Source organism: Chrysoperla carnea, chromosome 4 (genome assembly GCF_905475395.1).
Source record: "Chrysoperla carnea chromosome 4, inChrCarn1.1, whole genome shotgun sequence".
Lineage (NCBI taxonomy): Eukaryota > Metazoa > Arthropoda > Insecta > Neuroptera > Chrysopidae > Chrysoperla > Chrysoperla carnea.
This window is the reverse complement of record NC_058340.1, coordinates 39,039,159-39,060,959: the sequence shown is the minus strand read 5'-3', so window position 1 is coordinate 39,060,959 and position 21,801 is coordinate 39,039,159. Positions and strand designations below refer to the sequence as shown.

Below are 21,801 nucleotides of genomic sequence, written 5' to 3'. Positions count from 1 at the left end.
AGGTGTCGGTCGGTCGATCGGTTGATGTCAGATATTTTTTTTTTGTTTATCCTTTTTCTTTTTTGTTGGCATATCTGTGTAAATACTTGTTTTATTGTTTAAAAAATTGAATATTATAGCTACTTTATGTACTTTACAACTCTGTACTTCATGAATTAATTGTAATATTAGTTTAAAAAAGACATATTTCGGATTTAGTAGATAACTCAAAACTCGTTTTTTTTTTTTTGTTAATGGAAAAACTTAAATTTTGGACAAAAATTACAAATTGACAGATTGTAAAATGTTTTTACATATTCTCAAAATTCATGGCAAGCTGAGTCGATTAAAAAAAGTTTAGTTTCCTAGGTAACCTACTTGTCGGATTTTGGGGTCTGTTGCACTTTTTGTGATTTTACCTCCCAACCAGCAAACAAATCATAACGTGCGATAAGGAACATACTTCTAAAAAGAAAAAAGATAATTATTATTTGTATATATTCTCTCTCCGATACCCGTTACATAAAAAACTTTGTGTGGAACGTTTCCTAAAAGATATTTTTAACTATTCTGTCACAGATCACTCTAAATGATAAATAGATATTTCTAAACGTTGTTGAACAAAATTGTAGCAAATCGTCCCTTGTCACTCATTGTGAATGGTATATTAAACTCATAGGTATCAACAAAGCACCTACATTATCAAATGCACGTATATCCATAGATAATAAATATTTATATTATACTACAATTTGCAAAAAAAAAAAATTTTAATTTACTTCCTGAATATAAAATGTTGGTACAATCATAAATATATGATGGGACCTAATAGATTGTGAACCAAGCTTTTACGATTCTGTATAGTGAATGTATGGCGAAGCTGGGTTTGTCCAGTTCTTATCCGGTAAATAGAGAATATATGTGTGGCCATTTAGTTGTTCCACTGTAAATCAAAGAGGCGACAACTGATTGGTATTGTTAGAGCTTTAGTGACAATCCAAGCGATATGGGATTGTTGAATTTACAAAATAACCAATATGACGGCCGCCAAACCCAAAATTTCCGTAACTTTAAATAATTTTAATTTTAATCTATAGTGGCTAATAGCCAATTTAGATCCTAAACGGTAAAAAATCTCTTACAGTTTTCAAATAACTGTTATTATTGTGGAACGGCAGGAAAGTACAATTATAACAAAAAAAACATCATACAGAAATTTTAATACCCGTATCCATTTCGCTTAAACAAGTTTTCACTTAAACCTCCTTGAAGTCTATACTTTTGGTAGCTACGATACCGTTGTCTTGTCGCAACCGGGCAATTGCTTTAATCTTATAATAGCCCTACTTTTTTTTTTGGTATACTCTGTAGATGTTAGAAAAATGATAATCTCTATACGCGTGTATGGAAAAAAAACCTGTCCGTCACTGTCATTTGTATTCAACAATCAAAACGTTTACATTTTTTGAAAACATTAATATGTATTATGCCAAAAAAGTTCATGTTCTACATTCGTGAAAATGTAGTGAAATTATAGCCATATGATTTCATTTTACAATGTGTGTATAGAAATAAAATTACAAGCAGGACATTTTATCCAAAACAAACGTTTATTTTTATATGAAAATATTTTTCACACTATCCAAGAAGAAAGATATTTCTGTGATCGCACGATAAAGTTCCAAACTTAATTGAAAATTGCATTTAAATATAATTCTCTTTGGGCATTTTCCTTATGGTATATGAAGCCACTGCAAAATCCATTGCATCTTTTAAAATTGATTAATCAGGAATTAATTGACGAAAACAATAGGGTTTTCGAACGAATTATAACTTTAACCATGCAAATTGAACAACTTATTCGTTGTGTGCGTAGTCATGGTAGGGACAATAAAATCGATGCCTGCGCTTCCAGTGAAAAATTTTTGCGTTAAAGGAGGCTGTTATGACTAATTTGCAATTCTTTACATGTTAATGTTATAGAAAGTGTCAAATTAAATTTATTAAAAAACACGAATTTATTAAACTTAATCCATTAAAAATTGTGAAAATAAGAAATTGAATTGCACAAATATAATTTTTTAAATGTAAATTATCATAATTATTTATTTAAATTTGTGATACAATAATATTAAGTTTTCAATGTAAGTCATAAATGCAACCCATACAATTATATATGCATCCATAAAATTATATAATTAAAGAAGTGTATCGTTACCATGGAAACGCCTCCAAAAAAATTCACGCACGGTGCGAATATTCGCATCTCTTAATTAACCAACAATTATGGTCTCACTGAAAATGAATTCTAACCAACAATTATTGTCACACTGACACTGACACTGAATACTGCAACTTATATAAAGATAAATTAAAGAAAATTTTGAATTCTATAATTTTATCATCGTAAAGAGAATACTAATTAACTATATAAAAGGAAGTGTAATTAAAAATATTAATTAAAACACATTTTACACCTGTGTTTTCATTTATTATGGAAAAAATAAAAGAGAAAATACCTACGCAATTATTTTCTCGTAAGGCAAACTACCTGTGGAAAATATACCTATTTAAGAAAATATAAAGTTTCTTCTCACATGCATCATTTTCTATCAAATTTTTGACTATAATTCTTATTCTAATAGTTGTAAATTTTGAGTTTTATTATTTTTCTGTGTTAAAACACTCTAAGACTTTATTATTACTTCACTTTAACATGGGACATCGCACATTGGTCATTGAACGATCAAGTGTATATGTTCAATAATGAAATATTAAGCGTTCATTTTATTTAATTGCTCGCTAAATGCCTCCTACACTTTTTTCAATCAATATTCACTATTTTAACTCCTGTACCATAGGCGGATTGACCTATAGGGTAATATAAAACAAGTATGAGTAGAAACAAAATGAGTGAGTAGTGACGTGTGATACCCGGTAGGAGCCATGTTCTTTTCGCTATAACTTATATATTTGTATTTTTTTTTTTTAATTTTTCATTTTTTAATAATTTAAATGTATTCCACCCGTCGATAGGTTTTGATCTGCCGATCTTTCACATGTAATATTAATATTATATTCCAAAATAGTAAACTATAAAAAGGTTTCGGTCGTTCGGTGTGGACACTTTATTTTGTCTAGTCCCTATTTGTCGAACGCGCGATAAGGAACATAGTTCCAAAAGTTCTAAATAAAAACTTGTCTTTCCAATTTTCAAAAACATTTCGACTTTTATTACTAATCTAAAATTACCAGATAAAAATTGGGATAATTTAATTTTGTAATAACAAAATTTCGGTGTTGGGGTGGAAAATTTCTCGAAATAGGAATTTTTTTGGAACAAATTCATATAAAAATAAGTTAAAACAAACTATTGACTGAGTATTGACTACTGGTTATCGAATGATAGTCAGTGAATGAACAAATGTATCAATTTTTGCCATACCCGTACCTCCCAATCTAGGCCTTAGATCCAAATTTCGAAAATAGTTTTTTTGAAGCTAGGTTTTTTTGAAGCTAGAGTTTCGGAAGCTAGGTTTCTGCAGTCAACAACAGAACACGTTGTATATGCAATAAATAGATAGACAGCATTTTATACAATATGTATGAATATTTATTCCTAACTATAAAATTAATTTCTAATCTTTAGTAATCCCATGTTATTCTTATATTTGAAAATATTTCAACAAACATAAATTATAACATAACATAAAGATAACAAATTTTTCACCATACAAGTTAGTTTTATATAAATTCAACGAAAAAACTTTTTCAAATTTCCATAAAGTATGTATGGTATATACATTACAAAATTATTATCAGCTTTACAAAAAGTTTTTAAAGTAATTTTCTTCAATAAATTTTCATGAATAATTACTAACACTTGCAAACCATTAGACTCACTATACATTCTTTTATACTGCTGGTATAAACCGAATGATTTTATTGGAATAATTTTAAAAATGCATATCTACATGCAAAAATTAAAATGCATGCAAGTTTTCCCCAGTTTATTTCATTTGTAACTATATGTATAGGTAATAATATACAAGACAAAGATATTGTTTTAAGAGTAATTTAAATATTATGTACAGCTAGCTGGTTTTGTTTGTTCTATTATAATGTTGATCAAAAATTTAGGTATTATGCAACTCGATTCCTGAAAATAGCCATTTAATACAGGTTTTGTAGAAGCTAGTTACTCTTGTCCATAATACACTAAATTACAGGAGTTATTTTATTATTTAAATAGGTTCCGTATCACCTACTGAATGTAAATGCACAAAATCCTTACAAATATAGACGAGGGAAGTGCCTCCATTTTGAGGAAAAAACCGTTTTAGGCTATATCTCCATAACCGTGCACTTTAGACAAAAATGGTAATAACTTTCATTGCAGATAATTAAATTACCTACCTTTTTTTTAACTAATTTATGTTTTATCACTAACCATTTTTTGTCTTAAGTGCATGGAAATATAGCCTATAAGGTCTCCCTTAAAATGGAGGCGCTTCCCCCACGTTCTTTTGTAAGGATTTTGTGCATTTAATTTCAGTCCGTGACACTGAACCTATTTTAAAAAAAATTACTCCTGTAATTTAATACAGAAAAAATGTCTCTCTAGTCTGAGGTAATTCATAGTTGATCATATTTAAATGTTACATGCAAAAACCTTTAAAATTTCAATGCGTTGAACAGTTTCAAATAATAAAATAGACTGTTTTTTTTTTTTTTTTTTTTTATCGTGATATTATTTATTTTATTTAAGTTGTCCCGACAGACTATATTTAGACGTCCTAAGTGGGTGCAGAGATTAGATAGATGTCTTGGCGGTATATTTTAGTTATAATTCAATAACTTGATTAAAGCTCTGGATCCTAGTATGTAAGATCCTAGCTGTTATCAAGGATCCTGGAGCAAAAGTAAATTTAAATAAATTTTCCTAATTTAGCTACCAATAAAGATCCACACGAGCTTAGTGAACCTGACATGAGTTATTAAAGTGAATATTGGTCATCTAATTGAAACGACTAAATTCAAGCTTGTAGTATCTTGTATGAGAATAAAGGTCTTCTCATAAAGGATATTCCTTATCATTATTGAATTGGAAGTAGATAAGCACACGGCGATGAAATTCAATTTTATGAACACCTGTAACCAAATTTTGTTTTTACACCCTATCAATATTTCTAAGCGCTACAAACTAATCGGATAGTAATTTTACATTACAATTAAATTTCTTATCCACTTTTTAATACAATAAAGCATGTTTTTTTAAACTGTAGTTTTTAACATACTACATGTAAGGAGGGTAATTTTTGAACAACATTGTACACTGCAAGGGAGACTCAGTCCACTTAAATGTTATTGTTATATAACGTAATATCATAATATTATTGTTAACTTCCAGTTATTTCGTGTTTAATAATAAAATTTGAATAAAAAAAAAGTATTAAAAGAAGACATTTTGAGGTATATTACTATTCCAAAACTCTTTACAATATATTTCCATTTCGTTTTATATAAAACTATTCTAAACATTGTTGTTCCGAATTAATGTAATTCGTTTTACATCTCAAGTCCGAAATAAGGACTCACGAATATCGATTTGAATGCATGCTTATTTGCAACACACGTTTGTCAGTATTACATAACGAGAAAGGATAACGAGAAAATATAGTTTTCACTTGCCTTGAAATTGATGCCCTGGCACGGTTTTAATAAGCACAGTGTAGTTCTTAGCCACACGTCTAAGATATATTAGGTGCATCATGCAACCATATTTTTAGTTATTACCCATGGGCTAATATGGTGTCTCTCGTAAAAATATCGCATTCGAAAAACATTGTAATAAATGGACGAAATAACTTACTTTACATTGCCGTTTTTTTATCTAATGTACCATTAACTACACAGGACTTCCTTATCTTCCTTATCCGTTTATCAATTTCCATTATTTACCCCTCATTTTAAAGCATACCGTGCTGGCTAATAACGAAAAATAGACTTACGGTCTAAAAATATTCTGATTAGGAAAAAATAGGCTAGATAAATAATATTAAGATTATTTTGTTCACTCTGTAATTTGTATATCATATCTGTAATAAAATTGCCTATGAATAAATCGAAAGTAAATTGTTGTTGATATTTATCGCTAATATATTAATTCTCTAGTCTGTTTTTAGCCACGGATACCGCACTGCAGAATTCCGCACTGACCGAGCTAGTATGTTTTCATGTTGAGAATTTCTTAAATACTAGTAAAATTGAAATTTCAATAGAAGGCAAAGTTGTAGAGAATAAACTTTAGGTACTATAGTCAACTTGGCATCATTTCTCTTTTTGTAGGTTTAATATTTACTACAGCGTTATTTGCATTTTTTCAAATAATAACAAAAAGTAACGATGATGCGTGAAACTCTTATGTGTTTTATCAATTAAATTCGGACTTTGGTTGCTGCAAGCTCTGAACATAAAAACCAACTTTGTCCTTTAGTTACTATGTTCGTAGATTTAAATAAAAAATTATATAATTAAAGACAGTCTTAACCATAACCATTCCAAGAATTTTTATATGTTCATCGAAAAAAAATTTAATTGTAGAACAACTATATGGACACTTTTAAGCCTAATATGTATCGTTCTTTAATTTCATAATTCGACTTAAGATTTTATTTTTGATACAAAATTTTGCGTGCATTAAATATACTTACAGACCATATACCGTCAAGTTCCATACACGCTTGATAAATTTTTCAATTTTATATTTCACGTAATTTACATTTTTTACAAGTTTTTATAGTTTGGTTTTCTAATTAAATTTTCAATTCAATAACAAAACTAATTTTAGAACAGAATTAAAAAATGGTTGGTTTAAATTTGATTCTTTTCTATTTACTCTATAAAGATAATTTCGAATCATTTGAGCTTCTATTGAGTTTATCTGTTTTTTGGATTCATATGGATTAATAAAGTTCATGCAAAATTGAATCACACAACTAATCTATCATGTTTGTTACATTTACTGGTAATTATCACGGCCCCTGTGGCCTAATGGATAAGGCATCGGCCTCCTAAGCCGAGGATTGTGGGTTCGAGTCCCACCAGGGGTAGTTAAAACACTATTTAATAATTTTTTTTATTGTTTTCAGAACCTGTAGAAGAAGCATGGCCATTTGAATGTAATCGGACCATCAATCTATCTCGACAGCTATCGCGTACTTCAATAACAAGTCCTGGATTTCCAAAACAATACCCTGATAATGCACATTGTGAAATTAATATTATTTCACCACCTGGATATCGAATATTATTAGATTTTGATGAATTAGTATTGGAAAATGAACCATTGTAAGTAATTTCGTTTATTTTTTGCGTAATTTTCTATGTTCAAAAGTTCATACTAAGCTCATTTTTTTCCTATACATTGATAATTATAATTTGCAATAAATATAAAAATTAACATCCAAATGTAGTGAAACGTTACGGAAAAATTACTTTTCTGGTGCTAGAAAAAATTTTTTCTGGCGTCAAACTTTAAAACCGCTATTGTTTAACAATTTCAGAAAAAATGATTATATCAAATGACATTTAAAACTTGCCTACTTCATTAGTATAAAATTGTCTAGACAATATTATTATAAACTTGTATAAGAAAAACGAAGATTTGTAGAAATACAAAATGTATTACAATAAGTATATCTACTTAATTCTGTGTACATATTGTTCAATTAAAAACATTTAAATATTTTGAAAACAAAGATATCTATATCTCACCAGATCAAATATTTATCTTGGAGGGGCCAGTAAGAATTTTATATGAGCACTATTGCGTAATTATTGACATTTTTAACCCCCGAATTAAAAAAATTGATGTTTACTTTACATAGTTTGATCACTGTGTAAAGTAAATTTCACTTGTAATTTTGCTCCCTCACATTTTAATTTTTTTGAACTTTAAAACTAGACCTTTAATGATCTACAAGAAAGCAACTCTAAAATCTTGTTGATTTTGGAATTGTACAAAAATTTCGGAATTTTCAATTGACAAAATTGCTCTGGGTTATGTCATCGTATACGATTTTAGTCGTTATGGTCAATATTCGTCTAGAAAATTTTATAGAAAATGTTATTCGTTTAGAGAATACCGAGAAAAATACAACAAAATTTTTGAACTAGAATTTGATAAAACTTGGTATTGGTACTGGATTAGTACTGGAAAAAATGCAAAAATCGTATTCATATAAAGATTAGATTAGTAATTTTTTATATATGACCGTCAATCCTGTACGAAAAGCCTTCACTTCGATGCGATTCTGTAGAAATTTTGAAAGAGATTCATCTAATTATAAATTTATCTGGATTTTTATTTATTTATTTTTATTATGTATTTGTCAAAAATGATTTGTATGTATTCCTCGTATTGTATATTTATTAATATATCGATTTTTCCGAAAATGAAAAAGATTGGGAACAATCAAAATATACTAATCGGTAGGCAATTTTATGCTTAACAACTATTATCAAAAGTATTTTATGCTTAAAATACACAGTTTTAAGAAAATTTAAAACACCCTCAAAAACAGGAAAAATTGAACATTGATGTCGATTTTTCAGAATAATTTAATATGAAAGAGAAGCAAAATTTTAACATACTTGCAGATGAGAATTTCTGATAACTTTTGACTGATTTTTTTTCTAAAACACATACTTTTCGTGTGAAATGCAAAAAATTGGGAAATTGTGGAAAATCGTTAATTTACCGCGCACATACAAATGTTTATTCTACAGATAAAAACTTAAAATTTGGCATATGAGGCATTACTGCATCCAAAACTTCAGTAAATTTTGCTTAATTTGTTGGGCTTAAACAGCTTAAAATCACACTCGGTATATATTTTAAACATTAAAATAAACTTAATATATGAGATAGTAGTATTTTCTTAAATTAAACACATTAATGAAATGAATCCCTTTTTAAGGCTTTTATTATTAAAATAATAAAATTTTATTCATGCTCTGAAAATGTTTAAATTCAGAGATGAATTAATGACAAGCATGACTTTAGATCAACGTTCACTGTGTCAAAACGTTACAACCCACTTTCTTTAAATCTATGTCCCAATATAGTATGGATACAGATGAACACCTCGCCAGGATATATCGAAAAGTTACATGAAAATCAGTTCAGCCGTGTAAAAATTGTGAACTCTTTTATCGAGAGTTTATCAAACTAGATATTTCTCATCTATTGCCGTGCAATGAAAATTTCCAACAGCGAATTTGGCGGGTTACAGCTAGTTAGATATACTTAAAAACTCGAATATTGTATTTTTAATTTTTCAGGAATTTTTATTTCGAAAATTAAGTGTCTTGAGAAAAAATCAGAAGAGTACTTTTTGCTAAAAACTGACCAAAAAATACAAAAATTTATTTTGAAAAACTTCTAAATTTTGTACTTTTTGTACTGTACGCAGTACAGCCAATGCAATTGCAGCTTTAACAGCGCAATAGGAGATATGCTTTATTTACTTCTATGTTAATTAAGGCTAATATTTTGCTGGGCTTTCCTAATCACAATTAATTTTTTACTTTAGTTGCAGCTATGACTACTTAGAAATACTAGAAATAACACCGGATTTATTAAATCAAACAACCAATCATTTTCAAACAGCAAGTACACGAGCACCAATGTTTCCATCAGAATTGGAGAATATTCGTCCACTTGCGTCAACATTAACATCTCAACAGACAACACCAAGGCGATTTTGTGGTGATTGGAGTGAAAAGTTAAAATTGTTACGTCACATAAGTCGTGGATCACACATCAAATTACGTTTTGTATCAGACTATTCACATCATTTTGGTGGTTTTAAGGCTCGAGTTTCAATGGAAAATGGTATGTTTTGTATTTTAAATTTGATTTAATTTTAATGATTTAAAAAAATTTGCATTGAAATTTTTCGAATTTTTTTCACAATTCTTAATTTTTTCTTGTGTAATTTTCTTATTTCTTACACTTCAGATTCAATACAAAATATTTATACAAAATGATAATTTACATACATAACCTTTTAAAAGCTAATGGAGACATTGATTCATTTAAAAGAGCTGGCGCAAAGGGGAGGGATTATAAAGAATATCTATTGTTCTCACCCATTCTAATTACAATCTTAAAGCCGTAACTACACGATCCAGTATGTCGAGACATGTTCGTCACTTATTTACAAAAGTGGAAAATAACAACTATAAGCTTGTTGAGCCGACGTATTGACTTAACATAGCGGATTATGTGTACAGTTTTTACATATTATTTACACACAGCAGCAAAATGTCTACATGTTTACATATACTTCGATGTCATAACAATTCATAGCTTCTATACACAAACCCATAAAATAAAATTGACCAAGACCAGTTTCTAAATTAGGTGACTTCTGAAAATTATGATTTCTCTTCTGTGCAGGAAAAGTTTTTAGCATGTTAGAACGAAATCCATAAAATGTAACGATTTTACGATTACAAGGTGAAGCGGCGAGACCACTGGCGTAGCTTGCCTTGGAGGGGCCCCGTATCAAAATTATTTGGGGGACCCAAATGAAGGGTGAAGATGTCTCACAAAAGAATCAAAATTGCTTGCATTAAATTAAAATAAATATTTATTGATTATTAAGTTATCACTTCCTCCTAGAAATTGAACCAAACAATTCAAATTAAATATACACTTTTCTTGCCTTTTTTCGGCAAATTGATTTATTGAATAATGTATAGCTTAAGATGATTTCGGTTTTTCTGAAATGTTTACGTAATTAATGAATGGCCTCTTAAGTGACATTGTGGATTACATTTTACTAATTTTTACTTGCATACATAAGGGGCCTCTTAAATTCGGGGCCCCCATATCATTGATACGGCGGTAACTACGCCCCTGGGCGAGACAGAACACCAGTCATGGCAAGTGATTTTTATTTGGAATCCAAAACAAAAGCTGCAAATTCATAAACTTATATTGTATAGTGTATCACGAGCGTAATACGAGGGTGGAAAAAACGTGGGCTATGGCGTTCTATGCTCCTTCCGTGCACATATAAGATATTCACCCCAACTGGATCGAAAATTCTCTCTCTGTCCCTATTTATCTGAAAGGGTCACTTTCAGCTAAAAGATGAAAGGGGCATTTTCGTCTCTTAAACAGCGACGGATTGACGTATAACAGAATTTTGATCCAGGTGGATAAAATGGTAATTTGTTTATTTCCTTGTATATATTCTAACTAGATATTCTAAATCTAAATGTGTTATGAACATTAAAATGTATAAAATATCATTTTCTTAAAAATGGTTGTGACATTTTGAATATTTCATGAGAAATTATTGAGAAGTTTGAAGGTTTCTTATGACGTCAACATATATGTTTTAGCTAACATATGTGACAATCTAGGACTTCACAACGTCTAAATTATTCATTACAATTTTATTTTTATTTTTATTTGATGAGAACACTAGAACAACATATTTCCAAAACCTTTAGTAGCTACTCCACCCATTTTTTGTGGGTATAAGAACAAATAATAATCTGATAGATTTTACAATACCTATTACAAAATCAGGCACGTATCCTGAAGTAACAAAATTGTAGTGTTGCTCGATGACAAAAATTCTTCTACCTCTTCAACGAAATATTTCTGACATTGCTTACAAATTAATTGGATTTTATAACAGAATGTCGACTTTTTATTTTAACATATTCCAAAAAACTTTTCCGGTAAAAGTATCAGATTTGCCATCCGGAGGTTTTAAAAATTTTTACCTATTATACTAAACTGATAAAAAAAATTATTCGATTGAAGTAAGCACGTTTACAGACTTGTTAATGCTCTTATAACAGGGTTGTTAATGCTCTTAATAACAGGGTTATTAATTTCGCCAATCATTGATTCATTTTATTGAATCGAGAAAATATATACTTTCTACCATATTAGTAGTTTTCTTATAACTAGTACGGTTTTTAACCATCGGTTAAACAGAGAGTGTTATTAATTTATCGTTCAATGTATGTCTGTGTGCGTGTGAATCTGTGAACCTTGGATCGTAATTCCTAAACGGATGAACCAAAATTGTTGTTGTAGTTTTTTTTTTTTTTAAGTTTATTAGTACGGAGTTTAAAGCTCCGGCCACTAGAAAAAAGATGATGATCTTCAAATGAATGAGCAGATATTTTCGAATCATACCTAAGAACACCCTCGATCAAGTTTTCTTTTAAACAAAAGAATAATCAAAATAGGTTCACCCACTTACCCTTACTTGACGATGCCACAAACGAATCGATTAGACCTAATTTTGTGCCGCAGGTTTCTTTAAACTTTTAATTTATATGTTAATTTATATAATAAATTTATAGTTTCCGTTTTTATACCATGCATATATGTAATATGCAAGGTATACTAAGTTTAGTCCTAAGTTTGTAACGCTTAAAAATATTGATACCACGCACAAAATTTTGCTATAGGTGTTCATAGAATCACCTAATTAGTCCATTTCCGGTTGTCCGTCTGTCCGTCCGTCCGTCTGTGGACACGATAACTCAAAAACGAAAAAATATATCGAGCTGAAATTTTTACAGCGTACTCAGGACGTAAAAAGTGAGGTCGAGTTCGTAAATGGGCATCATAGGTCAATTCGGTCTTGGGTCCGTAGGATCCATCTTGTAAACCGTTAGAGATAGAACAAAAGTTTAAATGTAAAAAATGTTCTTTACCAAAAAATAAACAACTTTTGCTTGAAACATTTTTTCGTAAACATCACTGTTTACCCGTGAGGGCGCCAATTAGGCGGAAATTTTATAGTATGTACCATACTTGAATTGATCAAACTGAACTATGCATGGTATTTCAACAATTAATTCAATCAATTGTTTGTTTTCACTTGTTTTATGATGCATTGGCGGAAATATTATCAGCTAGAATGTATCTCCACCTCCTCCTCTAACCCTGAAGTAAAAAATTGTATCCAATTTTTTACTATCAGAGTGCTTTTTGGTGTTAATAAATAATCTGATCAATTATCGTATAATTTTATTTTTATTGGAATAATCCATAAAAAATGAAAAAAATTTCGTTCCCTATTTCATTCACCCTTTAAATATGATAATAATCTCGTTACCAGCCTGGTATTATTTAATTAGTCAAGGATATAATAATTATATTCCTATACATCGCAACAAAACAAAAAAAACAAAAACAATGGTATGAAATTTCATGATTCGTTTATTATTTAAAACAATTGTTGCTCCCTAATGATGAAATATGAACTGAAATGATAGTAAATAATATAAAATATAAAAGTAAATATAATAATGATTCGTTCATTCAGTTACATACATCCTTATTTCTTGAATTGATGGAGGTATTATAAATACAGTCATTTAAAACAGATTTTTTCACAAAAGTGCGAAAAACGGCAACGGATGTTTATTTTTAGATAATTAACATTTTTTGCATAAATTTTTGTTCTATCGGTTTCGGTTTAAAAGATGGCTTTACAAACCAATGGCCCAATTGAGTGTAATATAATTTCTTACGACCGTCACTTTTTACGTCTTGAACACACTAAAAACTTCAACTTGATACTTTTTTTTAACTTGCGACGAACAGTCGAACGGATAAATTAGGTAATTTTATGAACACCTATACCAAAATTTTCATTGTAGAATCCATTTTTCTAAACGTTACATACTTGGGACTAAATTTAATATACCTTTTCATATAAGATATATAAGAAACATTTATCGATTTAAAACTATTAATTTTTATTTTACCATTATAAACTTTGATTTTTTTGTAATAAAAACTTTTTTTAATACTGAAAACAAAATATTTTTAAATATGAATTCTCGAAATTTTATGTTCCAACCCAGTTTTTATTCTAAATGGGAACACGTATTTACACACTTGATTCTACTCATCAAACAATATATGTTTCCATTAATTTTCCCATATTTGCATTTTCCAAAATGGTTGTACTATTAATTTTATTATAAAAAAACACAACAAAAAAGATAGGCCATGTTAAATAATTATGTATCGTACTAAACAATATAGAAATAAATTATTACTATACATACGTTTGCATTTCAACTGGAACTAAAATGTGAATGCTTTAGCCAATGGTTGTACCCATTGCGTACCCAACATAGTGAATGCTTCCAATAATTTTCTATATCCAGAGTATATAATATTTTCAATCGGATATCTCTAAAAAAGTTTTATAAATAGGGCAAAACTTCCTCCATATAAGCTAAAGAAAACAAGTGAAAACAAACAATTGACTTAATTGTAGAAATATTTTCGAAAGTATTTTCTAGCATTTTTAGAGAATGTTCCACAAGAAGAAGCTAGCTGAAACTACCTGCAGCTCTATATCTTTTTTTTTTCAACTCTATATCTTTTATAGTTTTGGAGAAAATGGACACCAAAATTTTGTCCTAATTCGCGATAAACAGCCACGATTACAAAAAATTTTTCAAACAAAAGATGTTTATTTTTTTGTAAGGGACATTTTTACATTTAAATTTCTGTTTTATCTCTATCCCTCTTCTGTTCTATCAAGACGGGTAGCCGGACAGACGGGTAACTGGAAATGAACAAATAAGGAGATTTTATGAACACCAATACCAAAATTTTGTTCGTAGCATCAATAACTTTAAGCGTTACAAACTTGGGACTAAACTTAGTATACCTTGATATATATTACATATACATTACAGCAAAAAAAACTAAAAGGTTTTGTTAGAAACATTTTTTTGAAATCCCACTAGATTTAGCCCAAAAACACTAAAAGGAGCTTTGCTACCTTCGATGAGTTCCGCTTCTAGTTGTCTTCAAAGTTTCAAAGATGATCGATTCTGGACATAAAGGCGTTGAATAAAAAAATTCTTACCCTACCCTACCACTTTAATTTTAATATATTTTCCATCCGTAAAAATTGGCATTTTTCTTCTTTTAGCTAATTATTAAAATATTCACCTCGAACACTGATTTTTATTTTGTAAACTATTAGAGTTTTAAATATAAAAGGAAAAATTTTTTATCATAAAATCGTTTTTTTCAAATTACTGGCAAAGCTCTTTTTTCAAAAACGTAATACCAATCACTTGACTGAGGCAATCCCCACAACTTCGGCAATCATATTATTTACGAAAATTCTAACTATAAAGCTGAAAATTTTTTTGTTACCCAATCCATGTAAGCTGTACATAGCAGAGAGGTAGAATATATTTCGACATTAAGCAATTAACACGAGAATGAAGAATATAGGTATATGTATAACATGAATAAACTTGATAAATGGAAATGCCTAAAAGCAATTTAATCTACTAACACCATTCGTTTTTCTATGTCCGTCTATTTATTTATGTACTCTGTCAGTCCATACGTAAATACTTACATACATAATACATGTATAGCCTGCATAAAAGTCAGCGGATTGTAAAAAAAGCCGACGAGAAAATAATGTACCGCTTTCAAGAATAAATTAAGCAAAAATTTATTAGTATTTTTAGCTAGTAATGAAATATGATTTCATCCATTTTGGTGAATTGCAAGAATGTTCACTATTAATTGAAATAATAATGCCATAAGTGTAGGTGGCTCATTATGAGATCACATTCCATTTCTGTGGAGGACTATCGAATCAAAAAACTGAATTTATTTTTAAGTTAATTCTTTTCAGTTTTCATTACTTCATTCCGTAATTTCGTTACTTCTTCCGTCCTAATGCGATAATTACAGTACACTTTTATATTTTATTTTAACTTGTCAGTTTTCATATAAACAATGTTTTTTCAAAAGTTTTTCCGGAAAGACAGGTTAAAAAAATGCACATTATTTCTGGGCACAAAACTAACTTACGACTACGGAAAGCTTGTTATGGAAAGATTACTTTCTCATTATTCATTAATACAATGTAAGATCTTGAAACACGTGATATTTGTATTCTTTTTTAGAAGCTTTTTACGTTAATAGTAATTGTAAACATGATAATCGGTTCGTGTTATTTTCTACTATATTATAAATTTTTCATGTATTTTATTCGACTAAAATTGTACATAAAAATGTCGCTTAAATTTATTTCGCGAAAATATGTAGGATATTAACTTGTAACAATCACAAACAAATTAGGTAAGATTTTGGCTTCTTTAACGAAACCTATTCGACCAGTCATCAAATTCACCCGATTTTGTACTTTTTGGGTCAAATTTAGCGTATATTCTGAGTTTTATCGAAATTGAAGATTAAAAAAAATTTTTGATTTTTTGCAATTTTTTTGTACCCTTTTGAAAAAATAGAGAAAATTGCAACAACAAAAAATTTAATGTAATTTTGATCCAAAAAGTATAAAAATTCAGTTTAATTTAATGATTGGATCAATAGAAAGTTACAATGCCAGCGAGTATCATGGACAAAACTTCATTTTCAAAAAAATATTATATACATATAAATTAAAATTTATACAATTGCGAACAAAAGGAATGATAAGGGTTATAACGTGATAGTCTTTGTTTTTAAAGAAGAAATTGCCCAGTAAAACGAGCGGATATCTGCTAGTATGTACTATACCTACAAGAAAATATTATTAAAATTAATAATTATATTATTAAAATTAATTAAATAATTTTATTACATTGAATTATCTATCCTCTTTGATCAAATAAATCTTTGATAATGTGAGCTGATATTTATTGCATATTTCAATATGAGTTTTAGTATAGTTATTACCAATTACTTTTATCTATAATGGCCCTAATATATGATAAGACAAAGATAATATCAATATTTAATAATAATAATAATAATAATAATAATAATAATAATAATAATAATATAATAGAATATTGAATAGATTATAATGCCATTAAAATAATTATTGATATTAATGATTCTGACAATCATTAAAGCAATTATTGGCAATTATACAAGTATAGGTATCTAATATCATATTATAGAATATAATAATGATGCTATTAGATAATTAATCCAATAATTTATTCAGAATGAACTTATATCAGTCTATAATAAAATTATTAACTCAAAAAATTTATAAAATTAAATTTTTTAACTCTATTTAAATATTTTAGATATTTAATTTAAAAATAGCATCGTTGGTTCAGTGGTAGAATGCTCGCCTGCCACGCGGGCGGCCCGGGTTCGATTCCGGGACGATGCAAATATATTTTTCTTTTACAACTTAACTTCCGATGAAATCTAAATGCTGTAAGGTCTCACAACCTCAAAAGAAATGTGATTTGAAGTCGGCTACATTTTGAATATTTCTATTTTTGGCCTGTTATAATATTTATATTAGTTTTATAATAAAAAAATATAATTTTTATTTAGAAATGTCGTTGTTTTAACACAACCATTCTCAGATGCAAAACGTACTTCATCCTCTACATCAATAAGTAGGGAAATATCCGAAGCTCAGCCATAAGAGTCAGAAAGTCATTAAATGAACTCTTGAAAATGTTGTCAGTTCTCGTACCAAAATAAACGAGATAAATTTAAATAAAATTTTAAATTATGAAGCAACTTCGACGTAGGCAGAAAATGATATTCCATTATCTATAGTTTAATTTTATTTAAAAAAATAAAGCTTAGTATCTTATTGGCTCATTCTGGCTTCAATTTTTGAGCCGTAAACAATTGGGTCTACCTTTCAGTCCTTAGAAAAACACAAAAAACCAGACAAACTAATGACAAATAACCTGGAGTCGTTATCAATCCAAAAAAACTCTCATTCGTACGAGCAAAATTTAAAATAAATTGTTTTTTTTTTTGCACATACAATTTGTTAACATATTAAATTGGATATAATAAAACAAAACATAATTATTAATATTAATAATTTCCCTTTTAAGTCACCGAAAAAGTTACTTTTTCATTATAGTTTACTGAACTGTGAATGAACACACGTATTTATAAATTTTGATAATAAATTTAAAATGCTTCGTTAATTTCAATATTGAATGTATTTCAAATAACTTTATTAATTAACAAATTAAAATATATTTTAAATATTTAAACACCTCTTTTCATTGAACAAAAAAATGTTCACGTCATATTTTAAATAACAAATTACAAGAGTATATATTTCACGAAAAATTTTCGTAAATAAGACATATTTATAATGGTCTGGTTCTGATTTTCTTAGGTTTTACTAGTTTTATATACTAGTTTTGTATATTTTTGGCTCGTCGTACGATTTCGTCTCCAAACATTCATAGATTATTAAATTTATATTCTAAACATGAAAAACAATGCTTTCTAATTTTCAAATTTATTTTTCTTTACTACAGAATGTTTCAATTCATATGGCACACATAATTTATTTAGAACACTGTTCATTTTCATTTGATTTTTTTAAATTTTTTTTAATGGAATGTATATGATTTAAAATACACCTCCAAGAACTTGGTAATTAAAAACATTTGAAATATGTCACTTCAAAAATAAAAACTGCCAACTTCATGAGGGTGAAATATGTTTGTTGTATATAAATGTAAATATTTTAATTTTTTTTGTGTTTTTTTGTTTGTTTTTGTATTTGTTTGTGCACAATATTCTTCTGACAGTCGCTGTTTTTACAACAAATACATCAAACATCAGGCGTACAGGTATGTAATTGTGATCAATGTTACAAATTTAAACCCTAAAGCCGGGGACACACCAAACCCAAAACCGACACTTATCTATCGCATGTTCATCAACATGCATTAAGGGGTTATATCCAGTTAGAATTTACAAAGAATGGATTTTTTTTTGCATTTTTGGAATTTTCATATTTTTAAGTATATTCTCTGAAAATTTGGCCCGACAAATATTCACGAAGATAAACGCATAATTTTTTTAACTTAGTGTAAACATCTTTTGAAAGCTTAAACGCGTTTTTCTGGAACAGTGTTTTCAAAGTAGGTAAGCATGATTTCTCCGAAATTACACGACTGAACGGTTTCTCCAGATATTAGTCGAAGGAATAAAATTTCTGGAAATTATTTCGATATTTTAGACCTTTTAAAAGTTGGAAATTTTTTGAAGAATTTTGATTTTTTTTTTTTTTTTTGGAAGTTGTCATTTTGTCAATAATCATAATTTTGACTATTTCGTCGATAATTAATACTATCGGCTATTGATAGTATTATAATCCAAACCAGTGATATGGTGCTCACCGCAGGACACCTTTTTTGGAAGACCTCCTGGAGATGGCCCTAAATTAAAGAAATATCCTATAAGTATTCGTTTTTTATATTTAGGTAAAATAAATGGTCTTCCCAAAAAAAAGCTCATAAAAGAACGTGTTTTTTTGTGCTCGCAACTGGATATAACCCCTAAGTAGGTACTAAATACTAAAGTGTGGTCCACGAGAAGGCCGGATTTGATTTTTGATATTTTAAATGTTTTCTAAATTCCCGTAACTGTGATGGAATACCTTGGCTATTTTTATAAAATTTTCATTTTGCAAAACAAATTTATTCTTTTTGAGCAACAACAATACTATGTTCTGTTGAAAACAGATTCATTTTAACGTCTCTATGAATTATTAAGGCTATAACTAATTGTAGGAAAAAAACCCGGCATTCTTATTGAGCTGCACATTATGTTGACTCATACCGTCAAACTTTTGATACAAGTAAAAAATATTAGTCGACTGTTTTTGTCAATAATATCTACTTAAATCGGACATAATGGCGTAATTCTTTAAAAAATGAAAGCCTATTACCTACCTCACAATAGTGGGTGAGCTGAATCCACGCTACAAAGATTAAAATAAATTTTGCTTGTATAGATCAATTCTTCTAAGTGTGCATAATTTATGAAGTGTGAACTCACCAGGAAGTTATCAAACAAAATTTTGTAATTCCGCTTTTCATTTGCATCCAATATGTTTCGATACCAAAATGTGTGTTGTTTTTATTGATATTTGTTGTTTTATATAAAAAATGTAAAATTTCACATTGTTGTGGTTATTTAATTTAAATAAATGTTTGTTCGCTTTTTCCATATTTTTTAAATTAATATATTTTTTTTTTTGCATATAAATTTGAATTTAATTGAAACTGTACGTTAATGAAAGGCATATGCATTGTTTTAAAAACAAAAACGGCAAACCATCCATATATGCACGTTAAATTGAACCATTAAATTTATAAAATATAAAATTTATAAATGTAGGTTTTTATAATTAAAGTATTTCGATAGCGTAAAAATGAAAATGATACTAAAAATTTGAAATTTTATTTATCAATTAATCATCCTAATATACGTCCCTTGGGAAAAATTCACATCGATTCTGTGTACGGTTTATGAGAAATTAACTACCTAAGTCAGTGTGGGTACCAGCAAAAAAGCACATTTCTCAAATAAAAAAAAATGCATCTTCTCTATTTTACGTTTTTAAGCGACCTGTAATTTTCTACCAAAAATTAAAGAATCAATACAATCAAGAAAAAAAAAGTGTTACTTTTTTCGAATTTTGTGGCCATAAACATACGGAAGCAAAATTTTTATTTATAAGATATATAATGGAAAAACTATTATAAGTAATGAAAAGGCAACAACAAACAATTTTCTCAAGCAATCTCCGATTCAGACTAAATCCAATGAATTTCAGTGATCGTTCGTGAATCGGTTTTTCAATGTGATAAGCAAGTCATGTGGTATACACCACGTGATGGAGTATATTTTGGTGGCCACCAAAATAAAATTTATACCTCCTACTAAAAAACTATTATATTAAAATCACGCAACGCTACTGAAGATATTTTCCTTCTAAAAAAACGATAATCTGGTGAGGCACAGTAATCTTGATTTTGCGATTTAACGACTAGTTTTAAAAAGATCGACTTAATTAATTACAACGGAATATGATCTCGGCTATATGATTTTCATACAACAATCCTTTGTAAACAGCAAGAAAATCGATTAAAAAAAATTTTATATCCCATTCTAGCTACAAAATATTGGACTGTATTTTGTGTTGTAGCTAGGGCATGCAATTTATTAGATAATTATTACGTAATTACATCCTTACTTTAGGTAGAAATTTCCCTGGTTGCTTCCCTCTGCATCCACGCTTGATACTTCTAATGAATATCTATAATATAAAAATGAATCGCTGAATGTGTTGCTAAGCGCAAATCTCGAGAGCAGTTGAACCGATTTCGCTAATTCTTCTTTTATGATATTACTTGAAGTATGAGGATGATTCTTACGGAGAGAAAAATTTAAAAAATGGCCTGAAAAAGACTAAAAACAACACTTTTCTATGTTCCCATACAGAAGATTCGTAATAATAATTAAAAGTCAATTTGAACTTTAATACCATACCATAAAGTTTAAGTGTTAGTAGAGGAGTTCCGGGAAAGCAAAACAATCGAATGACGTTAGTATCGTTAAAAAAAAAAAGAATCGACTGTTAGGCGATTTGAAGTTCGCCGGGTCAGCTAGTATTGAATATTTATAATATATTGAACAATTAATATTAATAAACTAAATGTAGATTTAAATTTAAATAAAAACTTTTTTTTTATATTTAATAAAATAACAAAAATATTATTAATAATTTAGAGAAAAATAAACTTTTTAAGTGCCAGGAAATATAAATTTTTGTATATTTTATTTAATAAGACTTAAAGTTATATATTTAAATGAGTCAACTAGACGCGACGTTTCATACATAAATAATATTTTTTTTTAATTTAATTCCAAATGTAAACAAACAAGATAATTCTTTAAATTGTCAAGAGCTTTTTTTACGACAAGCTCTTTTA

General features: G+C 28.5%; 1 protein-coding gene and 1 non-coding gene across 2 annotated transcripts in view; both read left to right on the top strand.

Annotated features, from left to right (window-relative positions):
- Positions 1-21,801, top strand: part of LOC123298714 — a 105,917-nt gene that overhangs the window by 73,460 nt on the left and 10,656 nt on the right. Inside the window, exons 8-9 of the mRNA XM_044880807.1 lie at positions 7,131-7,329; positions 9,576-9,877. Of these exons, the coding sequence (XP_044736742.1) occupies positions 7,131-7,329; positions 9,576-9,877 (501 nt within the window). The remainder of the gene's footprint in view (positions 1-7,130; positions 7,330-9,575; positions 9,878-21,801) is intronic.
- Trnar-ccu lies at positions 7,019-7,091 on the top strand. Its single transcript has one exon. It is a non-coding gene; the product is annotated as a tRNA-Arg (tRNA).